At 43.5% G+C, this 20961-nt stretch overlaps 1 protein-coding gene and 1 long non-coding RNA gene across 25 annotated transcripts in view; one reads left to right on the top strand and one right to left on the bottom strand.

Moving 5' to 3' along the window:
- NEDD4L (NEDD4 like E3 ubiquitin protein ligase) overlaps window positions 1–20961 on the top strand; it is a 257321-nt gene that overhangs the window by 207005 nt on the left and 29355 nt on the right. For 6 of the 24 annotated variants that reach the window (XM_083702614.1, XM_083702597.1, XM_083702598.1 and 3 more), the window contains 8 exons: window positions 618–692; window positions 2607–2666; window positions 8116–8247; window positions 10765–10884; window positions 14668–14868; window positions 16306–16383; window positions 17953–18007; window positions 18097–18153. In XM_083702614.1, the coding sequence (XP_083558740.1) occupies window positions 618–692; window positions 2607–2666; window positions 8116–8247; window positions 10765–10884; window positions 14668–14868; window positions 16306–16383; window positions 17953–18007; window positions 18097–18153 (778 nt within the window). The remainder of the gene's footprint in view (window positions 1–617; window positions 693–2606; window positions 2667–8115; window positions 8248–10764; window positions 10885–14667; window positions 14869–16305; window positions 16384–17952; window positions 18008–18096; window positions 18154–20961) is intronic. The other 18 variants (XM_083702616.1, XM_083702601.1, XM_083702602.1 and 15 more) reach the window with 5 other exon arrangements.
- Window positions 18160–20961, bottom strand: part of LOC310827210 — a 73319-nt gene continuing 70517 nt past the window's right edge. Inside the window, exon 4 of the long non-coding RNA XR_014556211.1 lies at window positions 18160–18350. This is a non-coding gene — a long non-coding RNA (uncharacterized lncRNA). The remainder of the gene's footprint in view (window positions 18351–20961) is intronic.

Genomic DNA, 20961 nt, shown 5'->3' with positions numbered 1-20961 from the left:
GGCCACAGCTCTCCAAGGCAGCCCTTCGAACCCCCACCATTCCTTGTGATTTGGGACGCTGCTCTCCAAGGCACACCAGAGGTCTAAATACCAGGCCAGATGCCTAGACCCAAGTTGCAATGGGAGCCTTGCAAGACATTAGGGTGTTCAAAATACTTCATGTCCATTGGTAATCTTCACACCGCCCTGAAAGGTATATGGATATTGCTCCATTTTACTTTCTGATAGAGGCAGATGAAGATAAATAAAGCCTTCTCTTTAGAAGAGTCACCCAAGTTTTTCCATATTTCCCCTCATCTTCGTCACTCACCGCATTTTTGTTGAAGAGCATCCAGAACAGATATCCCAACAAATGCTCTAGTTATCTTCCAGCCTCCCATTAGTCTCTCCCAACGCTATATTAATGTTGCTGGAATATTTTTCAGCTATACTTGATATTCAGAAAAGTCAGCTTTCTTGAAGTTGGTCAGCAGAAGGGGGGTTTCATTTCTGGTGATCGAACTTCAGAGGGTGGAGGAAAGGAGAATACAATATCAAAAAGTGAATCTAATTGATTTTGAGTCGAGGGAAAAATGCCAGTGTACATTTAATAATTCAGTGTGTCCTTTTTCCTTCAGCAGAGAGATCCTTCTGCAAGGTTAAGATCTTGCAGTGTGACTGATGCAGTTGCCGAACAATCCCATTTATCACTGGTAAGCAGGATTTTCGTAATGGTTTTTTCCTACCTCTCTTTTTTCTAATGCAGTTTTGTATTTTTGATTTGTGTGAGTCTGTGGCACCTTCTCTTGTGGAAATCATTTCAGCTGTGACCCCAGTTATATCTCGACTGCTACAAACTTTCTTAAACCCTCTTAAGAAGGGTAGGAAGCCTAGATTCTGGAGAAGGGAGTGTTCTCAGTGCAGGTTGGAGAAGATGGAATGAAACTGCATGGTCTTGGTCAAGATACTTCTTGACCAGATGATCTGAACCAGTTTTCAGGCATCCTGGGATTTAGCATGGATATTTCTCAAGAATGGATATGAGCAGGCATAGAACAGGCCACACAGCCCTATGGCTGTGGTGCACATAATCTGTGGCAGGATGAGTGCTAGGTATGTGAAGATACATTGAAGATGCGTTTGAAGGAGAGGCCACATAAATAAAACTTGGAAACACCGGATTAGTAATTTACAGGTCTACCCCTAACCATGCTTACTCAGAAAATCACATAATTTAATGGGGTTTCCTTTCTAGTAAGTGTGTTTAGGATTGCAGTCTAAGGCTTGCAGTCCTTTCTATGCTTACCTTGGGAGTAAGCCCTCTTGAACTCAGTGGGATTTACTTCTGAGTAAATGTAACTAGGATTGTGCATTGGGTTTCTTTCTTTAAGTACATGCTATGGAGACCTAATGTTTATATATCAATCAGGCATCATAATTTGATGATCCATGGGGTAATTTATGTATACATTGAAATTGCATGAGGGGAAAACGGGGAAAGGTGCCAAAACTTCCTGGAAAATTGTCTTTTGTTTGCTTTGCATACTAACTGTTTTGCAGTTTTCCTGTTTCTGTTTAACCTCCTTTCCTTTCCGAGTAGTATTCTTTTCAGCTATAATCCAGAGAACTCTATAACTTCTACTCAACATGAACATGCCTAGGATTATGTTGCATGTCCATGTCAGGCATACCTAAAACAGCTCTCCGAAATAATTAATAATGAAAATAATTAATCATAACACCACAGGAGAACTTTTTCCAGTTTCTCTTCGTGTCAGAATGAGCTGGTCTGCATGAGAATACATTTGAGATAACACTAGATCGTTCTATGTAGCAGAATGCATGGACAAGAATGAATTCTCATAGTGAATTTTTTTTCTTTCAAATGTCAATTAAACTGAACAGTGTCCCAATGGAAAAAAAACAGAAATTTTTAAAATGTGGTCAAACCCTTCTGGAAAACCTTGCTTCTTTTCTTCTCTTAGTGATTAAGCTCTCTTCTCTTCTTCCCCTGCCCACTGCACCACCGTTTGCAGATACTTGCCCTTTCCTTTCCTGGTGGGGCGGTATAATTAACTGAAGACCCATTTCTTCATTTTCAGCTTGAATTAAGCCTTTGCTCTCACTGATGCAGGGGACGGGACCTTTATTTAATCTTGAGGTGTCTCGGATTCTTGGCTTAGATCATTTCTTTGTGTTCCTGCCTGTAGAAAAGGAATAGATTTAATTTTCCTACACTAGAGCAATGTTCGACACATTGCCTTACTTGCTGCTTCAAGTACCCAAGTGCTTTGGGTGCAAGTGTACACATAGTTATGCTTGTATGGAATCCAATAGTATAATATTGTTCTGGAGCTGCGGTCAAATTATGAAGTCATCTCTAGGTGGAAATGAAAACAGAAGTATTTTGGATCCAAGTCCTGGTTGTTTCAGGCCAACACCTCATATCTGCTGTAATAAGTGACCGCCATTTTCCTTTCGTTATCAGGGACTGATAGCTTCTTTCCTCACCTTTAAAGTTGATACGGTATTTTAAAATGGGCTTTTGTTTCTTCCGGAAGACATGCACATCATCTGTGACCTCCGTTCCCGACCACCCCTTAATTGTAACAATTGTTATTTAACAGCCGAGCGTCCCATCTAGGAGAGTTCGTTCTTCAACTGTCACTGGAGGTGAAGAGTCAACGGTAATCATGCCTTTATCAAGCCAAATATATCCTCTTCCTATAAGCCCAGACTCTGTCCTGTTCTTTTCTCTTCTCCTGGCTTCTCTCCAGAATGTTAGCTTTTTAGGTCTTTTGTGGGCTATTCATTTTTCCCCCCATCTGTGCATGTAACTCTTTGGCTTCAGGGTGTACAGATGTCAACTTTCCTTGTTGTGCCTCTTTTGTGAGATAGATCACCTTTTCCCAGCACTCGCGGCGTAAATTGTGGGTGAACAGAAAACAGACTTCTTCTCCCCAGTCCTTCAGTTTCTTATGCTGTTCATCTGACTGGGGTTCCCCCAGCCACTCTGGGTGGCTCCCAACAGAATATTAAAAACATGGTAAAACATCAGACATTAAAAACTTCCCTAAAAAGGGCTGCCTTCAGATGTCTTCTAAAAGTCAGTTGTTAATAAAGTTGTTCCTTGACATCTGATGTGAGGGCGTTCCACAGGGTGGGTTCAGCTACCGAGAAGGCCCTCTGCCTAGTTCCCTGTAAGCTCAGTTCTCTCAGTGAGCGAATATTTTATACACACACACACACACACACACACACACACACCTACCTTACCTTTCAGCTACATAGACACCATACAGTAAAATTATAATATAATTTTAATATAAACAACTGATACAGTTCAAATTATAAAGCCCCACATCAAAAACAACCCACAATATGATCGGCACCATTTTTCCTACCCTGCACCCTTCTTGTACATCATTTTGGACCTGGCATTTGAAGTTTATTCCGATGTATTTTTATTTCTTGAAAGGCTGCTTCCCAGCTTCTTCTCATACCAAAAGAGGAGCAGGAGGAAGGAGAAATGTGTATAGGTGCAGGAATTTTTAAGAACTAGGAGCAGAGCATTTATCTCCGCGATCCCCAAAGGGGAAATACTTGCTGCAATTTTGACTTAATTTTATTGGAATGCCCACCTGTGAATTCTCTCCATTTGGACCAGTCTAAATAGGGATGCTATTGGTGATGGGCATGGGAGACGGCCGAAACAAAACAACAAATCAGAGGGAAAACACAGTACAGCGTCCTTTGCCAGGCCCCCTCCTCCATAACCCGAGTGACTGGAAAATAAGCCCAACCAGTAAGCAGAAAGCATGAATGACCGCAACCAATTCCACCTACATACACGCTAAAGGTAAAGGTAAAAAGGAGCAGGTGGCACCGAGCCTCTTGGGCTTGCCGATCGGAAGGTCGGCAGTTCGAATCCCCATGACGGGGTGAGCTCCCGTTACTCTGTCCCAGCTCCTGCCAACCTAGCAGTTCGAAAGTACACCAGTGCAAGTAGATAAATAGGTACCGCTCTGGCAGGAAGGTAAATGGCGTTTCCATGCGCCCTGGCACTCATCACAGTGTTCTGTTGCGCCAGAAGCAGTTTAGTCCTGCTGGCCACATGACCTGGAAAGTTGTCTATGGAGAAACAGTGGCTCCCTTGGCCTGAAAGCAGAGAGGAGCGTCGCACCCCATAGTCGAATTCGGCTGGACTTAACCTTCCAGAGGTCCTTTAGCTTTTTACATACACTCTGTATGGGGCTTAACAGCAGACTGGTTCTAGGTTTGAAGAGACTCACAGCATGAGGACCTCAAAGCAATTTCATTTCTGCATGAATGGACAGACTTATATAGGAGGAGGAAAAGGGAGCAGAGGTACTCCTACAGTGAAATAGCATTAATTCAGGGTATTTTGGGCTATTATAACAGCAGCTGTCCAGCACTTACCAGAGTGCCAAAAGGGGGGGAGGTACAGCAATGCCATCATCAGTGGCTCCCCAAGAATCCATTGAATGTTCTAACTTGGTCCTCACAACTGTCATATCTTTTCTTGGGCCATGGAGGCACATTCCGTTTTACAACTTGGCTACAAGTACTTTGGGCATTTTAAGCATAGTGGTTTTAATTAATACTCTTAGCATTGGCAGTGGTACTAATCTGAAAACAATACAGAAATCTACAAAGGACAGCAGAAGTCGACGGAGGTTCTAGTTGTTCATTTTTTGGAGAAAGCTTTGTGATGCAAAAGCATGTTAAAAATTATACTGGGCAGTCTAGAGAATTGGCACTCATTCTTCAATCCATTGCCATTTCTTGGAAATTAAAGCACAGCTTTATTTATTTTAATCTTTGTGGACCATAAGTTTAAAAATTGATATAGCCCAGAAAGGAAATCTAGTTACAGTCATACCTCGGGTTGTGAACATGATCCGTGCAGGAGGCACATTCGCAACCTGCAGCACCACGTCTGCACACACGCGTGATGCGATTCGGTGCTTCTGCGCATGCGTGTGACGTTATTTTGCGCTCCTGTGCATGCGCGAGTGCTGAAACCCGGAAGTAACCCATTCCAGTACTTCCGGGTTCAGTGCTGTCCGCAACCCAAAAACGCGTGCCCCATTGCGTAAGCGGAATATGTTTCGTTGGATACAGCCCACAATCTCCTAAATTATTTAGGGTTGTATCCAACCCACTTAGCAGCGTAATTTTTTCACTGCCAGAATACTAGTAGAAAGTTGTTCCACAAGAGAATGCATTAGCAGGTTGCTGGTAACTTTGATTGTGTGATGCATTGCACAATCCGGTTGCACAACAAGCTTCCGCTAGGAAAGCTGACGTGTTGGATCCCCTGTTGCACAACGTTAAGACTTGCCCTTCCACCAGGGGCGCCGACTTATAAAAAATATTGGGGGGGCGGGGGCCCATACCGACTTATAAAAAATATTGGGGGGGCCCAAGACCTCCAAACCGCTGCTGCTGGGGGAACGAAAGGGGCGAGCCCCGGGCTGCCCCGACCTTAAGTGAACCTGTGAGGGCCCGCCCTTTGCGGCAGCCGATTGGCTGCTGCCGTGGGCGGTGAATATTAATGAGCTAGGGGGAATCCCCGCGAGATTGTTGATGGGTCGAGAGCCCGCAACCCCACCCCCTCTCTAGATCGGGAGTGGCTTTGTTTTAACTCATTACTGAATGTATTTTAAAAGGTAACTATCGTCAAACAAGGAAAATAAAAAATACCAACATAATTTTGTGATTTTACAAAGCATAATATAACTAATAATTTTCTTAAATTATTGGGGGGGGCGGAGCCCCCCCCAAACGAATTTTTGAGGGGGCTCAGGCCTCCTCAGGCCCCATGGAGTCGGCGCCTATGCCTTCCACTACCACAAGATCCCTTCGGAGACAGGCCCCATCCCGTTTTGTACATTTAATATTAATTTCCCCTCAACTTTAAATCAGTGGAGACATTTTTAGATCAAAAGGATGTGCAGAAAAGGGAGAGTGTACCAAACTCTGATGCCAGCTGAGCATAAAGTATTTGTTAGCTCTTAAGAGGATTTCACACAAGACTGCTTGGTTTCTTTTATATATGTGTGTGTGTGTAGAGATATAGAGACTGCTGAGCAGTCCTTTCTGGCGTTTCCATATTTTTCCTTTCTAGTCATCATTAATTAATCATCATTCTCATAACACGCATTTTTTAAAAAGCACCACGTTTTTCAGAGCAAGAGTTACTGTACCTCTCACCTTCTTTAAACAAAACAAAATTCAAAACAATTTTCAAATCTGTACCCACAATTCTATCTGAAACTGTTCCGGATAACATATAAATGTTCATCAGCACCCACGATCAATTCTTGCTTCAGCTTCCTGAATGTGTGGTTTTATTTTTACTTCCACAGAAAGATCGCAGACTTTAATCCACGTAGGTTGTTACTGATGTATAGCAGTTTCTTCCCCAACTGTGACCATCTCTGAAATTTTCACTCCATTTACAGTAAAACAAAAAAGAAAAAAGAAAAACAACACACCTTGCCTTTGTAACAAGGAGAGCTTTTTCACTGTTTCTAGCTGCCATGGGGACTTGGTTTAGTTCCTGGTGTTGTGGCTGGGGCTCTGATCCAGATCCCAACTGCTTACATTTGAGTAAGAAACCACTTCCACATATTAAACGTAATGCATAGTTTGACCTTCAGTGACTGTGTGTATACAGATACATTCCTTTGTGAATATAGGGGGAAAGTTCATGAACAGTGAAACCTACATTGTTTGCACTCTGGCCTGATTTGGCATACCTGGTTTTCCTGTCTTGCGTTGCCTTTATTGTATTGCAACCAGGGGATCTCACATTCTATGTTCATTAGTTATGAGGAACACCTTGACAAATGGGGGGAGTTTCCTATGAAACCTCAGAGACCAAAGTAGGGCTCGGCAGTTGTTAGCAGGTGATTAGGAGATGGCTTGCAGTGTCAATATTTCTGCCTGAGTTTGCAAGCAGCAGAACAGGTTCCTGCAAGAAGCCTTGGTCTTAAGAAGGAACATAGAAACCACTTGAGGACATAGGAAGTTGCCTTATGTGGACTCAAACCATATTGCATACACTGACTGCTGGCAGCTGTCTGGGGTTTCAGGTAGGAGACTTCCCCAACACTACCCAGAGATGCCAAGGATTGAACCTGGGCCCTTCTGCATGCAAAGCAGGTGATCTGCCACTGAGCCAGTGTGACTATAGTGATTAGAGTACCAAACTAAACCTGGGAAGACCCAAGTCCAAATAAGTTCATGGGGTGACTCTCAGTCTAACCCAGTGTTTCCCAAGCTTGGGTCTCCAGCTGTCATTGGACTACAACTCCCATCATCCCAAGATAGCAGGGCCAGTGGTCAGGGATGATGGGAACTGTAGTCCAAAAACAGACACCCAGTTTGGGAAACCCTGGTCTTCACCTATCTCAGAAGGTTGTTTTGAGAATAAAAAGTGGAGGCAAGGGAGCTTCATGGAAGAAAGACATCATAAAAACAAGAATACAAAGCTCAAATATTTGTAAACCCCATATATTATACAATGGATGGTGACATGTCTGAAAGTCTGTTTCATTATTAACCAACATATTTGGATTCAAGGCTGCACAGCCGGTGACCCAGCAAAACAAATATTGCCCACAAGCCACAAAAGGTTTGACAACCCTCCTGTTTCTGCTGACTTATTTCAGCTAGCTAGGGAAACAAACAATTGTGCATTATTTGAAGGAATTCTGGTTAATGGGAGTAAAATCATTTTCTTCTCGGTGCTCCTGGCAGTACAGTTTGATTCTGCTAAGTCTTTTTATACTCTTCCGCTCTTCCTATTGCCTGTCTTTCATGAACAAACAGTAACTTCAGCGAGGATAAAGTGAAATACGCTTCTCTCAAGCTGGACAATGTTTGTATCCCTCTTGGTTTCAGCACATTGCAATTTTCTTGTCACTTTTGTGACCCATGCTCCAGAGGATGGAAATGAACCCTTGTGTATCTGAACGTGAGCCTGCCTCCTAAGAGGGAGGTGCTGTGCCGACACACACTTCCTGGTTGTACTGCTGCTGCAAATGTTGTTTGTACGAATGACCCGCTGTCACATAGTAACACTATGGTAATTTCTTGCATAAACAGCCATCAGTGGCCTATGTACATACTACACCGGGCTTACCTTCGGGCTGGGAAGAGAGGAAAGATGCTAAGGGTCGTACTTACTATGTCAATCATAACAATCGAACCACAACTTGGACTCGTCCTATCATGCAGGTACGGAACTTGCTATCCAGAGAAAAGCGACAGAATGTTTTATAGAGTGTGTGGAGTCGTTTCCATTCTGTGGCCGTGTCAAATTTCAGAATGACAGCTATAGGCGTGGGGGAGGACAATTTCTGGGGAAGTAATTGGTTTTAGCTGAGGAGACATGCATTGACTAAAGCAAGATCTGCTCTGTTTGGCGCAGGCCAGTGCCAGTTTCAATATGCATCAAACCCGGGAGGTGCGCATTGTGACACATGTCCACCCTTCATCCGCTTAATAACATCTTCACTTGGGGAGAGGGGGCGGCAGAACTGGATCATTGCAAGGCGGTGATGGGCTATATTGTCACTAGGTGAAGAAGAGCAAAATTCTCTGTTCCTGCTTGCCTAAATGAAGCTGTGGTTGTCAAACTGCAGCAAGAGCACTCAATGTTTTTGCTTGTTGAGGACAAAAAGTTACCTGCATTTTCACAAAGTGGAACCGATCCCGAAGAACGCAGTGGGTCTTCAGTGCAGCTCTTACTTTCCTTGGAGCAATTTCTCCCCTTTCCCTCACAATGCTAACGTAGCCTCCAACATTTCTTTAATGAAAACTGGGACATCCTACTCTATTATTATTATTATTATTATTATTATTATTATTATTATTATTATTATTATTGCTATTTATACCCCACCTATGTGACTGGGCTGCCTTTAGGCGGCTGGGGGGGAGGGGTTGGATACCTCCATACCCTCCAACATTTCTCCAATGGAAATAGGCATATCCTAAGGAAAAGCGGAAAATTCCAGGCACAATTCAGAAACCGGGGCAGCTTCTGTAAATCCAGGGCTGTTCCTGGAAAATAGGGACACTTGGAGGGTCTGTAAAAGACTAACCGGTATTCCCCATAAACCCCCATTAAAGCTACAATTTGAAGTGGGTTTCAGATCCTGACTTAAGGGGGAGCTGGTTAACTGTAACCACTGTTAACACCAGTGTTATAAGTTATCAGCCAAGGAAGCAAGTGAAATTGTACATGAGCTGACCATGGCCAGAAGATAACATTCAAAACCAGGCAGAAGCATGGAGCAGCAGTAAGCGGGTTATGTAAAGAAGCAGGCGCAGAGAATATGCAGTGATGCAACTCCCACCTTAACTAGCTGGTGGGAGTTGTATCACTGAGTGTTCTTCTAAGAGCTTGGTGCCATTCATACATCAGGAGACTGGTCCAAGCAGGAAGCTGCGAATGAGCCTCTGGGTGACTGTAGCAGCTGTCTGTTCCAACCGTGAAGAACCAGCCCTTTTTTCATGCCTGCCACTCATTCATCTGCTCACCCTGCAACAGGCCCTGGGTGCTTTTTGCAATAGCAAAGAGGATCAAGGGAATTCTCCGGGACTTGTTCTTTTCTGCTACTCTTAGAGGTCGGGTGCTGTAGTGGAATGGGGAGGTGAAATGACTGCATCGAGAGAAGCCAATGTTGAACTTAACTTGAGCAATAATATAATCTTGGGCAGCCAAAAGTTATCCTGCTTAGGGAACCTTTTGGATGCAAGTAGACAAGCTACAGTAAATGTGGTACATGAAGAAGCATTAGCTAGTAGGGCTTATGTACCTGTTTCATACTAATAAATAAACTGGTCCTAGTGCTATACTATAAGGAACGTGGGTAGCTCTGTGGGTTAAACCACAGAGCCTAGGACTTGCGGATCAGAAGGTTGGCGGTTCAAATCCCCGCTATGGGGTGAGTTCCCGTTGCTCGGTCCCTGCTCCTGCCAACCTAGCAGTTTGAAAGCATATCAAAGTGCAAGTAGATCAATAGGTACAGCTCTGGCGGGAAGGTAAACGGTGTTTCCGTGCGCTGCTCTGGTTCACCAGAAGCGGCTTAGTCATGCTGGCCACATGACCTGGAAGCTGTACGCCGGCTCCCTCGGCCAATAAAGTGAGATGAGCGCTGCAACCCCAGAGTTGGCCACGACTGGACCTAATGGTCAGGGGTCCCTTTACCTTTAGTGCTATACTATATTTTTAAAAAAAATGAGGGAAAGGAGTAATGGGTAAACCTAGTGCTTGCATTATGAAGGAAGAGGTAGTAGAGGCCTTAAATCCACAAACAGACCCCCTCCCAACCCCTGGATTTTAGATCTCGTGCACACAAATTGTAGCCTTCCAAAACAGTGACTAAGAGGGCTGGGCTTTTTTCTCCCTTCCTAATCCCCCATCGCCCCATAATTTGAGCTGTCTAAATGCCTCACCCACATTGGTTTATTATAATAGTTATAAAGGCCTTCACTCTTCCAAAAAAAAAAAAAGGTACTCCTAAACATTTAGAATGCAATTGAAATGCAGGATTTTGACAGCATGGCAGAAATTGTTCCAGGTGTGATCATTTCCCCCCCTCTAGGCAGGAATGTTATTGCTGAAAAAGTTATTTAATAATTCACCGACCGGCACGAACATTTGGAAATTGTTTGATCGTGAAATGGCTCGTCTTTTGGCGAGGAAGGTCATAACATGTAGCTAACCTGTGTTTGCCTCTGAAATAGCTTGCTGAGGATGGTGCGACTGGGTCAACATCAAACAGTAACAACCACCTAAGTGAGCCTCAGATCAGACGGCCTCGTAGCCTCAGCACTCCCACAGTAACATTATCTGCACCACTTGAGGTGAGAAGTGCTATCTTCAATTCCCAAGCCTTCCCTTCCTCCTGGATTCCCATCCTCTCTATCTTGTTGTTATTCCTTACTTTAACTTCCAGTTTTCCAGTCCACTTGTCAGTCTTTTGCAAAAACTCCTTTGTGCCTCAAAAAAAATTACATTTGCGTCTTACAGGTTATTTTTCGCCTTTGTCTTTATTTTGTGCATTTACACGTTGCTGTTCTGACCAGTTCTTATGCTGAACATAGTAGACATGTTCCTATTTTTATTTCAAATCTTATAGGATCATCACTTAAGAAATATTCAGATTGTTTATTTTAATTTCCTTCTTTTTTTGTTGTTTCAGTCAACAAAGCAAGGGCGTGTAGACTGAGTTATGAATGTAACTTTTCAATTTGACTCTTATTTTCTGTTTTGCATTTGAATATAAATCCTTCAGTTCAGTTTGTTCTATGAAGATGAGCTTTTGGTTGTAAAGTAGATATTGTTGTTCACTGTCAAACATTTGTTTTTGTGCTCAATGGTCAGAAAATCTAGGCACTTTCAATGTGATATAATTCTATTCAGTCTCTGCATTGCTGAAAACATTTCTGGTGAAAGGAAGTAATTTCCCCGTTGAAATTAATTCTTTTGAGATAATACAAAGATACCCCTTTATAATAATAAAAAGCAGTATATTGTGAAAAAAACTCATTTGATGAACCACATGCAACCCCTCTCCCCATTCAGATTGGCCCAACTTTCGGATCTCATGCTGCTTTCTGTTTTTGGACTTTCACATACTGCTGCTTTTTTAAGAAGTAATTTATTTATGAAGTATTTGCTCAAAAACCATAGGTGCACATCAGAAAAAAATAGCCAGCTACAGAATCAAAGCAAGTGAATACATTTTGTATTTTTCATTTAGCCTTTGGGGAAAATATTCATGATTTCTGTATTGTAAGTGACAGCTGGGGAGGAGGAAAGCACTGCAAGTTAAGTTTTTAGCAACTGAGTGTGACAACTTTGCACGGATTAATAATCACAGTGGATGAAATACTGAAAGGTTGAAATCAGAAGTAACAATATTTGCAATTACATGAAGTCAGATTCTCAATGCATCACATATTTAAATATCGCAGCTCAGAGTGTGTTGATTAGTGTGAAAAGCTGGCATAGCAAATATACCTGTGCACACTTTGAACACTAGGCAGACCCCTTATTTGGCGCTGTGGGTTAAACCACAGGGCCTAGGGCTTACCAATCAGAAGGTTGGCGGTTCAAATCCCCGTGACAGGGTGAGCTCCCGTTGCTCGGTCCCAGCTCCTGCCAACCTAGCAGTTCGAAAGCACGTCAAAGTGCAAGTAGATAAATAGGTACCGCTCTGGCAGGAAGGTGAACGGCATTTCCGTGCGCTGCTCTGGTTTGCCAGAAGCAGCTTTGTCATGCTGGCTACATGACCCATAAGCTGTACCCCGGCTCCCTCAGCCAGTAAAGCGAGATGAGTGCTGCAACCCCAGAGTCGTCCGCAACTGGACCTAACGCTCAGGGGTCCCTTTACCTTTACCTTACCCCAATAGCAATCAGATTGTTGGACATCCCCTGTGCCTGGAGTGCCTGAGGGAGTCATGTGAACCCTCCTAGGAGGTTCAATATTGTCTGTACTTCTCAGTCCTCTGGGGTTTCAGACATTCCCAGTCCAATCCCTGGAGATGGCAGGGATTGAACCCTAAAACCTTCTGTCTGCAAATCAGATGCTTTACCACCCAGTTCTGCCCTTTCAGTGAACGACAAGACATGCACACAAATGAGGCCAGCATATGCAACCTTGCTTTACAAACATAATGAGTAGTTGAAGGCACAGCTGCTTCCTTACTTTGAAAATCCGCAACTGAGATTTCTCATTGCCAGCATTTTATGGCAAGAAGGATTCAGATTGTGAATCCCTTTTTGCCACTTCTTTGCCTAAGAAGGCTGGGAGGCCAATGTTCAAAACCCTCGCCACCAAGAAATGGCCCACTGCTGCCAGCTTCGAACAGCTGTGCACATTATGCTTCCCTGTGTTACCACATCCATGCGCACGCATGCTGTGTGCACCCGACGAATGATGCGTGCGAGTCCTCATTTTACATACATACTCTCAGATCAGGGCAAGGCACCCAAAGCAAACAGCTCAAGAAGGTGTGGGTTCGGTCAGCCTAGGTGGGGCACTGCCTGGGATCTTCATGTCCAACCCCCTAATTTCTCCTCATATTCTGCACCCACTCCAATGTACTTCTTGTCTGCATACAGTCTGTGTCTTAATATGAAAGTTTAGCTCCTCTCTCTTCCTCATCACATTGTTTGTTGCCCAGCAAAGTGTAACTTATATTTGAATGGCCCAGTGATAAGATCAGGAAGGGTTTTTTGTTTTTGTTTTAATTGTTTTATATATGGAATTGCTTTTATTTGTTTTTGCGCTTTTCTTGTTTTAGGGTTGTAATTGCTCCGTTTGTTTTATAATTGCATATTTCATTGCTGCAACCCACTTTTGGGGCCTTATGGTGAACAGCAAGTAAGAAGTCAAATAAGGAAGGAAGGAAGGAAGGAAGGAAGGAAGGAAGGAAGGAAGGGGAGAGAGGATTTAGGGCTCTGGAAAAATGGCCGGAATGAACTCCTCTTCTCAGTCTCGTCCCTGCTCCCTTTTTCCTTAAAGATAAACCATTGCTTTTATTTTCCTTTTCATGCTGTGGTTTCTGAGCGTTTAGTTAAATTGTGGCGTTTTACTTGGTAAGAAAAGGCAGGCTGTTGCTGTAGTGCAGTGATGGCCAAACTTGGCCCTCCAGCTGTTTTGGGACTACAGTTCCCATCATCCCTGACCACTGGTCCTGTTACCCAGGGATGATGGGAGTTGTAGTCCCAGAACAGCTGGAGGGCCAAGTTTGGCCATCACTGCTCTAGTGCATTGAAATACCTATGCTGCGGATTTTGGGGTGATGGGATTGCATTGTGGTGGGTAGTAGGAGTTTTGGGTTTCTCCTCACCTGCTTCCCGAAAGGGTATGCCCTCAGAGGTGAGATTCAGGGCTTGCACTGTCTTCTGCATCTGTTTCAGCCTAACCACAATAATACCTTTGTGTGTGTGTGTGTGCTTATTGCGCATCCACATGTTTAAAGTGCATTAGTCAAGGAATAATGGCTGATTTCCAGGCAATGGGGACGACGATTATGTGCTTTCAATCCTTTTATCCCAAGTGAAGATCTCTGCGGTGTAGTGGTTAGTGCACTGGACTAGAACCTGCGAGACCTGGGTTCAAATCCCCACTGAGCGACATAAAAGTCCACTGAGTAACCTTGAGGCCAGTCTCTTAGCCTAACCCAGGTTTACCTCGCCTGGGACGGTTCACTGTACAGGAGATCCCTCCATGGGCCAGATCACATGAGTGTGAGTGCACGTGCCTGCGATTTCTGGTGTCTGCGCAGACGCAATTTCCGGTGCCACGGAAAGGAGTCCCCGCACCGCACCTGTATAACGCAGCGCGCGGGGACTCGCCAAGCGGGCGACTTGGTTTGGAGGCAGCTCGTGGACCGGTTGAACGGCCCCTGTGAGCCTTTTGTGGCCCATGGGCCTTAGGTTGCCGCCCCCTGTCCTAACCTACTGAACAGGTTTGTTGTGAGGATTAAATGGAGAGGCAGAAAACAGTGCATGCCACCGTCAGCTCCTTCGAAGTGGGATAGAAATGTAATAATGAATAATAATAATAATAAATTAACCTGGCATCTTTCACACTATAAGATGACCGTCTTGATTCTTACCGCTGCTTCTTCCCACAGGGACTGATCAAGGACTCTCCTGTGCGAAGAGCTGTGAAGGACACCCTTTCCAACCCACAATCTCCACAGCCTTCTCCCTACAATTCTCCAAAACCACAGCATAAGTTGACGCAAAGCTTCTTACCTCCTGGCTGGGAGATGCGAATAGCACCCAATGGCAGACCTTTCTTTATCGATCACAACACAAAGACCACTACATGGGTAAGAGGAATTCCAAATGTGTGCATCTCTTTTGCGGGGGACCGGGGGGGGGGTGTACAGGGGTTAGCAACAGAGACCAGAAAACATGTGAAAGTTGGGGTGGAAGCGGCAGGGAGTGGGGAGATACCACAATAAATTTCATGAGAATTCAGTAGAGGGTAGCCTACAGGCGGCTTCTACACTTGTTTCTTTTTTGAGCTATCATTTCAGCCTGTAATGTTTTTTTTTTTTCTTCTGATAAGCTACTCCATGGTACTTTAAATATTATGTTCTCCTCCTTCTTAGCAGCAGCTCAGCGGACGCACATTATGCTTTAAAGCTTTTGCCCTATAACCCTATATTGTATGCTCTGTGCTGAAAATAGCCAGTTTCTCCAACTTCACCAGTCAATTATTATTATTGTTGCTAAGCCACGGTACTTGGCATTTTAGAATATATATATATATAGGCATGTCCTGGAGCTAAACATTGTAAATGCTCACCGATAGCAACTTTCCCAATCCTTCTGCCTCACGTTCAGCCTCCCGGGCTCCTCCAGGCACAGGAAATAAATAAATAAAAGGTGCTGCAATATCAGCCTGCATATCTGGCCATCTGTAGAATAATTGAGACAGAGTGAAACTGCATAGCAAAAAATAAACTGCTAACCTCTGCCCAGCTGCACACAACCCTGTAGGAGATTTTAATAGGCTGAAATCCTGTCTAGTCATAAATTCAGTGGGGCTTACTGCCAGCTAAGTAGGTTTAGGGTTGCAGCCCTTAGAGATATACCGAAAGCCAGGTGTGAGATTTCTAGCTATAAGGTTTGAACGAAGCCCATTACAGTGGTACCTCTGGTTACGTACTTAATTCATTCCAGAGGTCCGTACTTAACCTGAATCTGTTCTTAACCTGAAGCACAACTTTAGCTAATGGGGCCTCCTGCTGCCGCCGCACGATTTCTGTTCTCATCCTGAAGCAAAGTTCTTAACCTGAGGTACTATTTCTGGGTTAGCAGAGTCCATAACCTGAAGCGTATGTAACCTGAAGCGTATGTAACCCGAGGTACCACTGTACATTATTTAATAGGTTGCTTGAAAGTTCAGCATGCAATTTGCTAATCAGCTATAAGGAATGTTATTTTCACGGGAGGGGGGAAGAAGCTAAAACAGTTGCACAAGTTACTGTTGAAAATGGTTTGCATCTGCTCATTTGAACTATGCACTCCTAATGAAAACATTCCTTCAAAATGGTTGTGTACGTGGTTTGCGTTACACCACAAATGCAATAGTGGGTTGCAAGGTTCAGTATACAAAGTGGCTACTTCTCCTTGGAATCAAAGAATTAGTGAAGAAATGGCTTTGATAGGAGAGGCCCGATTAAAGGTGTAAATAGGAAATGCATGTGCGTGCAGATCCAAGCTATGGTGTTCTTACAGCAACTTGCTTATAATTACAGGAAGATCCGCGGCTGAAATTCCCAGTCCACCTGCGTTCAAAAGCTGCTTTAAACCCTAACGACTTAGGTCCCCTTCCTGTAAGTATCCACTTTCACATGTTTGTACAGTTTGATCTAGACGCTTGCTGCATGTGTGGATAGATCTGTGTGCGGTGTGGTTGTGTCTCTTGTTCCTGCTGCTTTACTGTGAACAAAAACGTGTCCCCCAGAGTCTTTCTAACAGCACTTTTGAAGTGTCCAGTCACTTGACTGCTTGGCTGTGATGCCTGCCCATTTAGCTGTGGCATATGAAAGGACAAACGTATCCTTTGCTGAAGGTTAAATCACTGCACGGTCTCTGGATTCCGAATGGTTGCTACCAAATCCAAAGCAGTTAGGCTTTAAAGAGAGGGAAGTCTTGCAAATATCATCATTGGGGAATATGACTCATTTCATAATACATTCTCAGCCTGCCAACGGAGATATGTATATATGTACATATTATTCTCCCCCTGTTCTTTCATAGGCCTTCTCAAATCCAGCTTAATGGCTGGATTCTTTTCTGCAGCGTGAACAGAGAGTCTGCTTTGTGGCTTTAATTTACACGAGTAAATGACAACTTTGCATTTCAGACTGTCCCCCGAGAGGCAGACAATTTGTAGGATTGTAGGAAGATGCCACTGGTTTGCATTCTAGTAATAAGAAACAAGTGAACCGATTTTGTTGCTCTCAGCGGTCTCTTCCCCCACCCCAACACACATATTATGTTTACCTCCTGGGGAAAGCTGTGTTGTGTTCCATTTGTACGTGCCCCTATTCTAAAGGCTAAGAAGAAAACTATTCTAAGAAGCTGCCTTAACACGGAGTCAGACTGTGGGTTTATCCTTAGCCCCATACAGTCGTACCTCGGCTTCCGAACGCCTTGGGAACGTTCCAGCTCCTGAACGGTTGAGAACCAGAAGTGAGTGTTCCTGTTTTCGAATGTTCTTTTGGAAGCCGAACGTCTGACGAGGCTTCCGCGGCTTCCGATTGGCTGCAGGAGCTTCCTGCAGCCAATCAGAAGTCAAACGTTTCGGAAGTCAAATGGACTTCCGGAATGGATTCTGTTCGATTTCCGAGGTACGACTGTACTGTCAGTTCTGACGGCAAACAGCCCTCCCACATCAGAAGCATTTCTGAGCCCTGCTCCCTGAGAGTAGAGAAGCCAGGGGCCAAACTGGAACCTTCAGGTTGCAGCGCACGCCCTCTCTGCCTTTCTCAACTCTGGCAATGGAGGCTTTGTTGTTGGGAACATCCTCTGTCCAGACCTAGATTCCAATCTTTCTCCAGGAACGAAAGCAGCTTCCGTTTGGCTTCGACGTTCTCCCTGTCCGTTGGCAAAGAACCAGATCCACATATCACCATTTGGTATGCGCAATCTGGTTCCCTTCCCTGGAATAGGTGGTACCCATTGTGTGCAAGAGAGCCATGCGTTCCTTGGATCGCACATAGCTCAGAATGCAAAACCGAACCTCAGAACAACTGTATATACCAACATGGAGCGTTCTTAAAGGGAGAAGAAGATAGGTTTGCCTGCTTGAAATAAGTGCACATTAGTACATCAATAAATATTAATTCTCCTGCTGATGTTGTTTTGTTTATTTGTTTATTTTTGTTCTTTAATTACAGCCTGGTTGGGAGGAAAGGATACATTTGGATGGAAGAACGTTTTATATAGACCATAGTAAGTAGGCACTCAGGTTCTACAGCAAGTAGATGAAGGGAGGTAATCAATATTGAAGTGAAAGCTTTGTAATTTTACTCTTCATTTAGGAAGCCAGGTGTTGATATGTGGCGACATTCATACCCGAGAATTAGTGCCTTCCTACGGTACTGTATAATTCACCAAAAGCTTGCTTTTAATTGGCTCATCAAGCTTTGTCCCTATTTGCTCTTGTGAAGCATTAACATTTCTTCTTTGTGGTTGTTTTTGTTGAACTTCTTTGGATTTTTTTATTTTTTTATTTTTTGGTGTTGTGGATGGATCCCATGGCTTATATGCACTTATTAATAAACGAAAGCACACTCTAGGAATAGAAAATAAGATGAGAAAAAAATAATGATGTAGCCACGAGTCTGTCTATGTAGGCAGTGGAAGAAATTTTCAATAGAATCTTCCCCCCCACAAATTACTCAAAGAAGGTCTTGGGGCAACGCCAGTTCTGACCTTATTTTCTATTTGTGGCATGTTAATCTTGCACTCTCCCTGTTAATCTCTCTACACTTCTGTTCCTTGAAGTTCCAGTGTAAATGGTGTTTCATTGTAGACCCTGTCCTATTACAGCACCTCTGAACAAGTGTGTGGGTCTTTGTTGTGTTTTGACTATCAAGTGGCAACAGAAATAATTTGTTCTTCCGCTGGGAGTGTTTGTGATTTTTTTTCTCTTTATATCTTCATGAATACATATTGCTCATTAAATATCTTCTTGAGATTTAAAAAAAAGGAAAAGAGAAGAAAGTAGTATTGAACTTGTAAAATTAACTTTTGTTTTAAAAAAAATCAATGCGACATTGTTGTGTTCTATGTTTTCCTTGGAACTCCATAGAATTAACCACTAGAAATATCTGTAGTTGTATGGTGGCAGGTTTTTATTCTCAATTAAACTGCTTGGGTAAAGTAGCTTAAATATTTTGCAAGTGCATGAATAGCTTTAAAGTAGTATCGTAGCTTTAGTATAAGGAATAGAATTCATACACTTTCAGAACTAGATTGGCCCATTTGTGGGGGGGGGAGAGAGAACACCCGTATTTAACTAAGAAACTGAAGCTTAAAGTCGCCAGTTACCCCTTAATTCTGTGTATCTTCCACCTGTTCCAGTATAATATGTCTTCAGTGTTGAAGCTTGGGGTACACTGCATCCCAAGCATTGATTTGTTGCCAATCTCAATCCTAAATAGCTGCTTTTTGTGGCAGCCCCAGGAATAGATTTTAATTCTCCCGTCACAAACATGGTACCCCAGGCATCAAAATCTGGGTACAGGGTGATGAAATGGTCACTTGCCGTTGCCAAGGCTTTAAAACCAACTGACTCCCATGTTGAGCATAATATTCCTGCGTTGCCTGAGCTGGGCTACATTCGATGACCCCTTCCAGCTCTACAGTTCCATGATTCTATTATTCCTTATGAGTGTTGGAAGTTCTTAGGAGGCTACTTCATACCTATGGTCCCTTAAGTAAGCCACATGCATATGCAGCTGTGCCATGGAATCATGGAATTTGTAGAGTTGGAATGGGATCCCAAGGATCATCTAATCCAACCCTTTGCAATGCAAAGAATCTCAGCTAAAACGTCCATGGCAGATGTCCATCCAACCTCTGCTTAAAAACCTCCAAGGAAGAAGAGTTCTGTACTGGCTGAAGCAAGAGTATTGGCTCTGATGGCTGTGGCACTTCTCCTGCTAGAACCAGGCTCCATAGTTTGTCCTGGGGCACACATACAGAAAATACCACGAGCTACTGCTCAACACAGGCATGTCCAAAGGCTTAATCTGGGCCACCGGTCGGTTTAATCTGTAGCAGTTTATTCCCTGGGGTAAAACCCTAAAAAAAGGTCAACAACTTTGGTCGGCTCTCACGGCCCTTCACTTCATCAAATCTGGCCCTTTTGAAAAAAGTTTGGACACCACTGGCTTAACAGGTGACCTGTTATTCTCAGACATTTCCAAATTCGTTCAAACCATGAAGGGCTTTTAAGGCTCTCCCCCCCCCCCTCCACAAAATTGTAGCTGCCAAAATTCCAAGGTACATCTTTTTTAAAAGCAAACAAACGAGGATATTTATTTCAGTCAAAGCCCTTCTTTGCTTCCATCATGATTTCAAGCAACTCTGCCTACTTTACCAACCGGAAAAGGGCAGAAATTGAGCCATTTGCAGTTTCTCTCTGATAAAGCTGTCCTCGGTTTTTGAAAGGTCCAGCAGTGCAGAAAACGTTGCCGTGTTCGTATAGTGTATGCTTCCAACCACACCGTTGTGCAGTGATTTCTTTTGCAAATAAATAAATAAATAAATAAATAAATAAATAAATAAATAAATAAATATTACTGTTGGGGGCCGTCCAGAGTGGCTGGGGAAACCTAGCCAGATGGGCAGGGTATAAATAATAAAATTATTATTATTATTATTATTATTATTATTATTAAAAAACATACATTTATGCTTAAAGAAGGCATATCTGTGAGCTCTATGGTCAAGTTATTTTAAGAGTTCTGCCATGATTCCCACCCCCTAATTTTGTGTGTTTGTGCACTGCCAAAGGGTATATTGTTTCTGAGAGCCTAAAATTGCACTTGTGTTCTGTTATCATTTAACGTGTGTTAGATAGTGAAAGTTTGTAAATACATTCCCAAAGGCAATGCTTTCCTACTTACGATTACAGTTTTTGAACTTTAAAAGAGCCCCAAATAATTCCCAGGACTGTTAGCTCAGTTGGTAGAGCATGAGACTCTTAATCTCAGGGTTGTGAGTTTGAGCCCAGCGTTGGGCAAAAAGATTCCTGCATTGCAGGGGGTTGGACTAGATCAGTGTTTCCCAACCTTGGGCCTCCAGATGTTTTTGGCCTACAACTCCCATCATCCCTAGCTAGCAAGACCAGTGGTCAGGAATGATGGGAATTGTAGTTCAAAAACAGCTGGAGGCCC

The sequence above is a fragment of the Podarcis gaigeae genome (assembly GCF_964106915.1).
Source record: "Podarcis gaigeae genome assembly, chromosome: 11".
Taxonomy (NCBI): domain Eukaryota; kingdom Metazoa; phylum Chordata; class Lepidosauria; order Squamata; family Lacertidae; genus Podarcis; species Podarcis gaigeae.
Note: the sequence above shows the minus strand (reverse complement) of the source record. Positions and strands in the feature narration are given on the sequence as shown.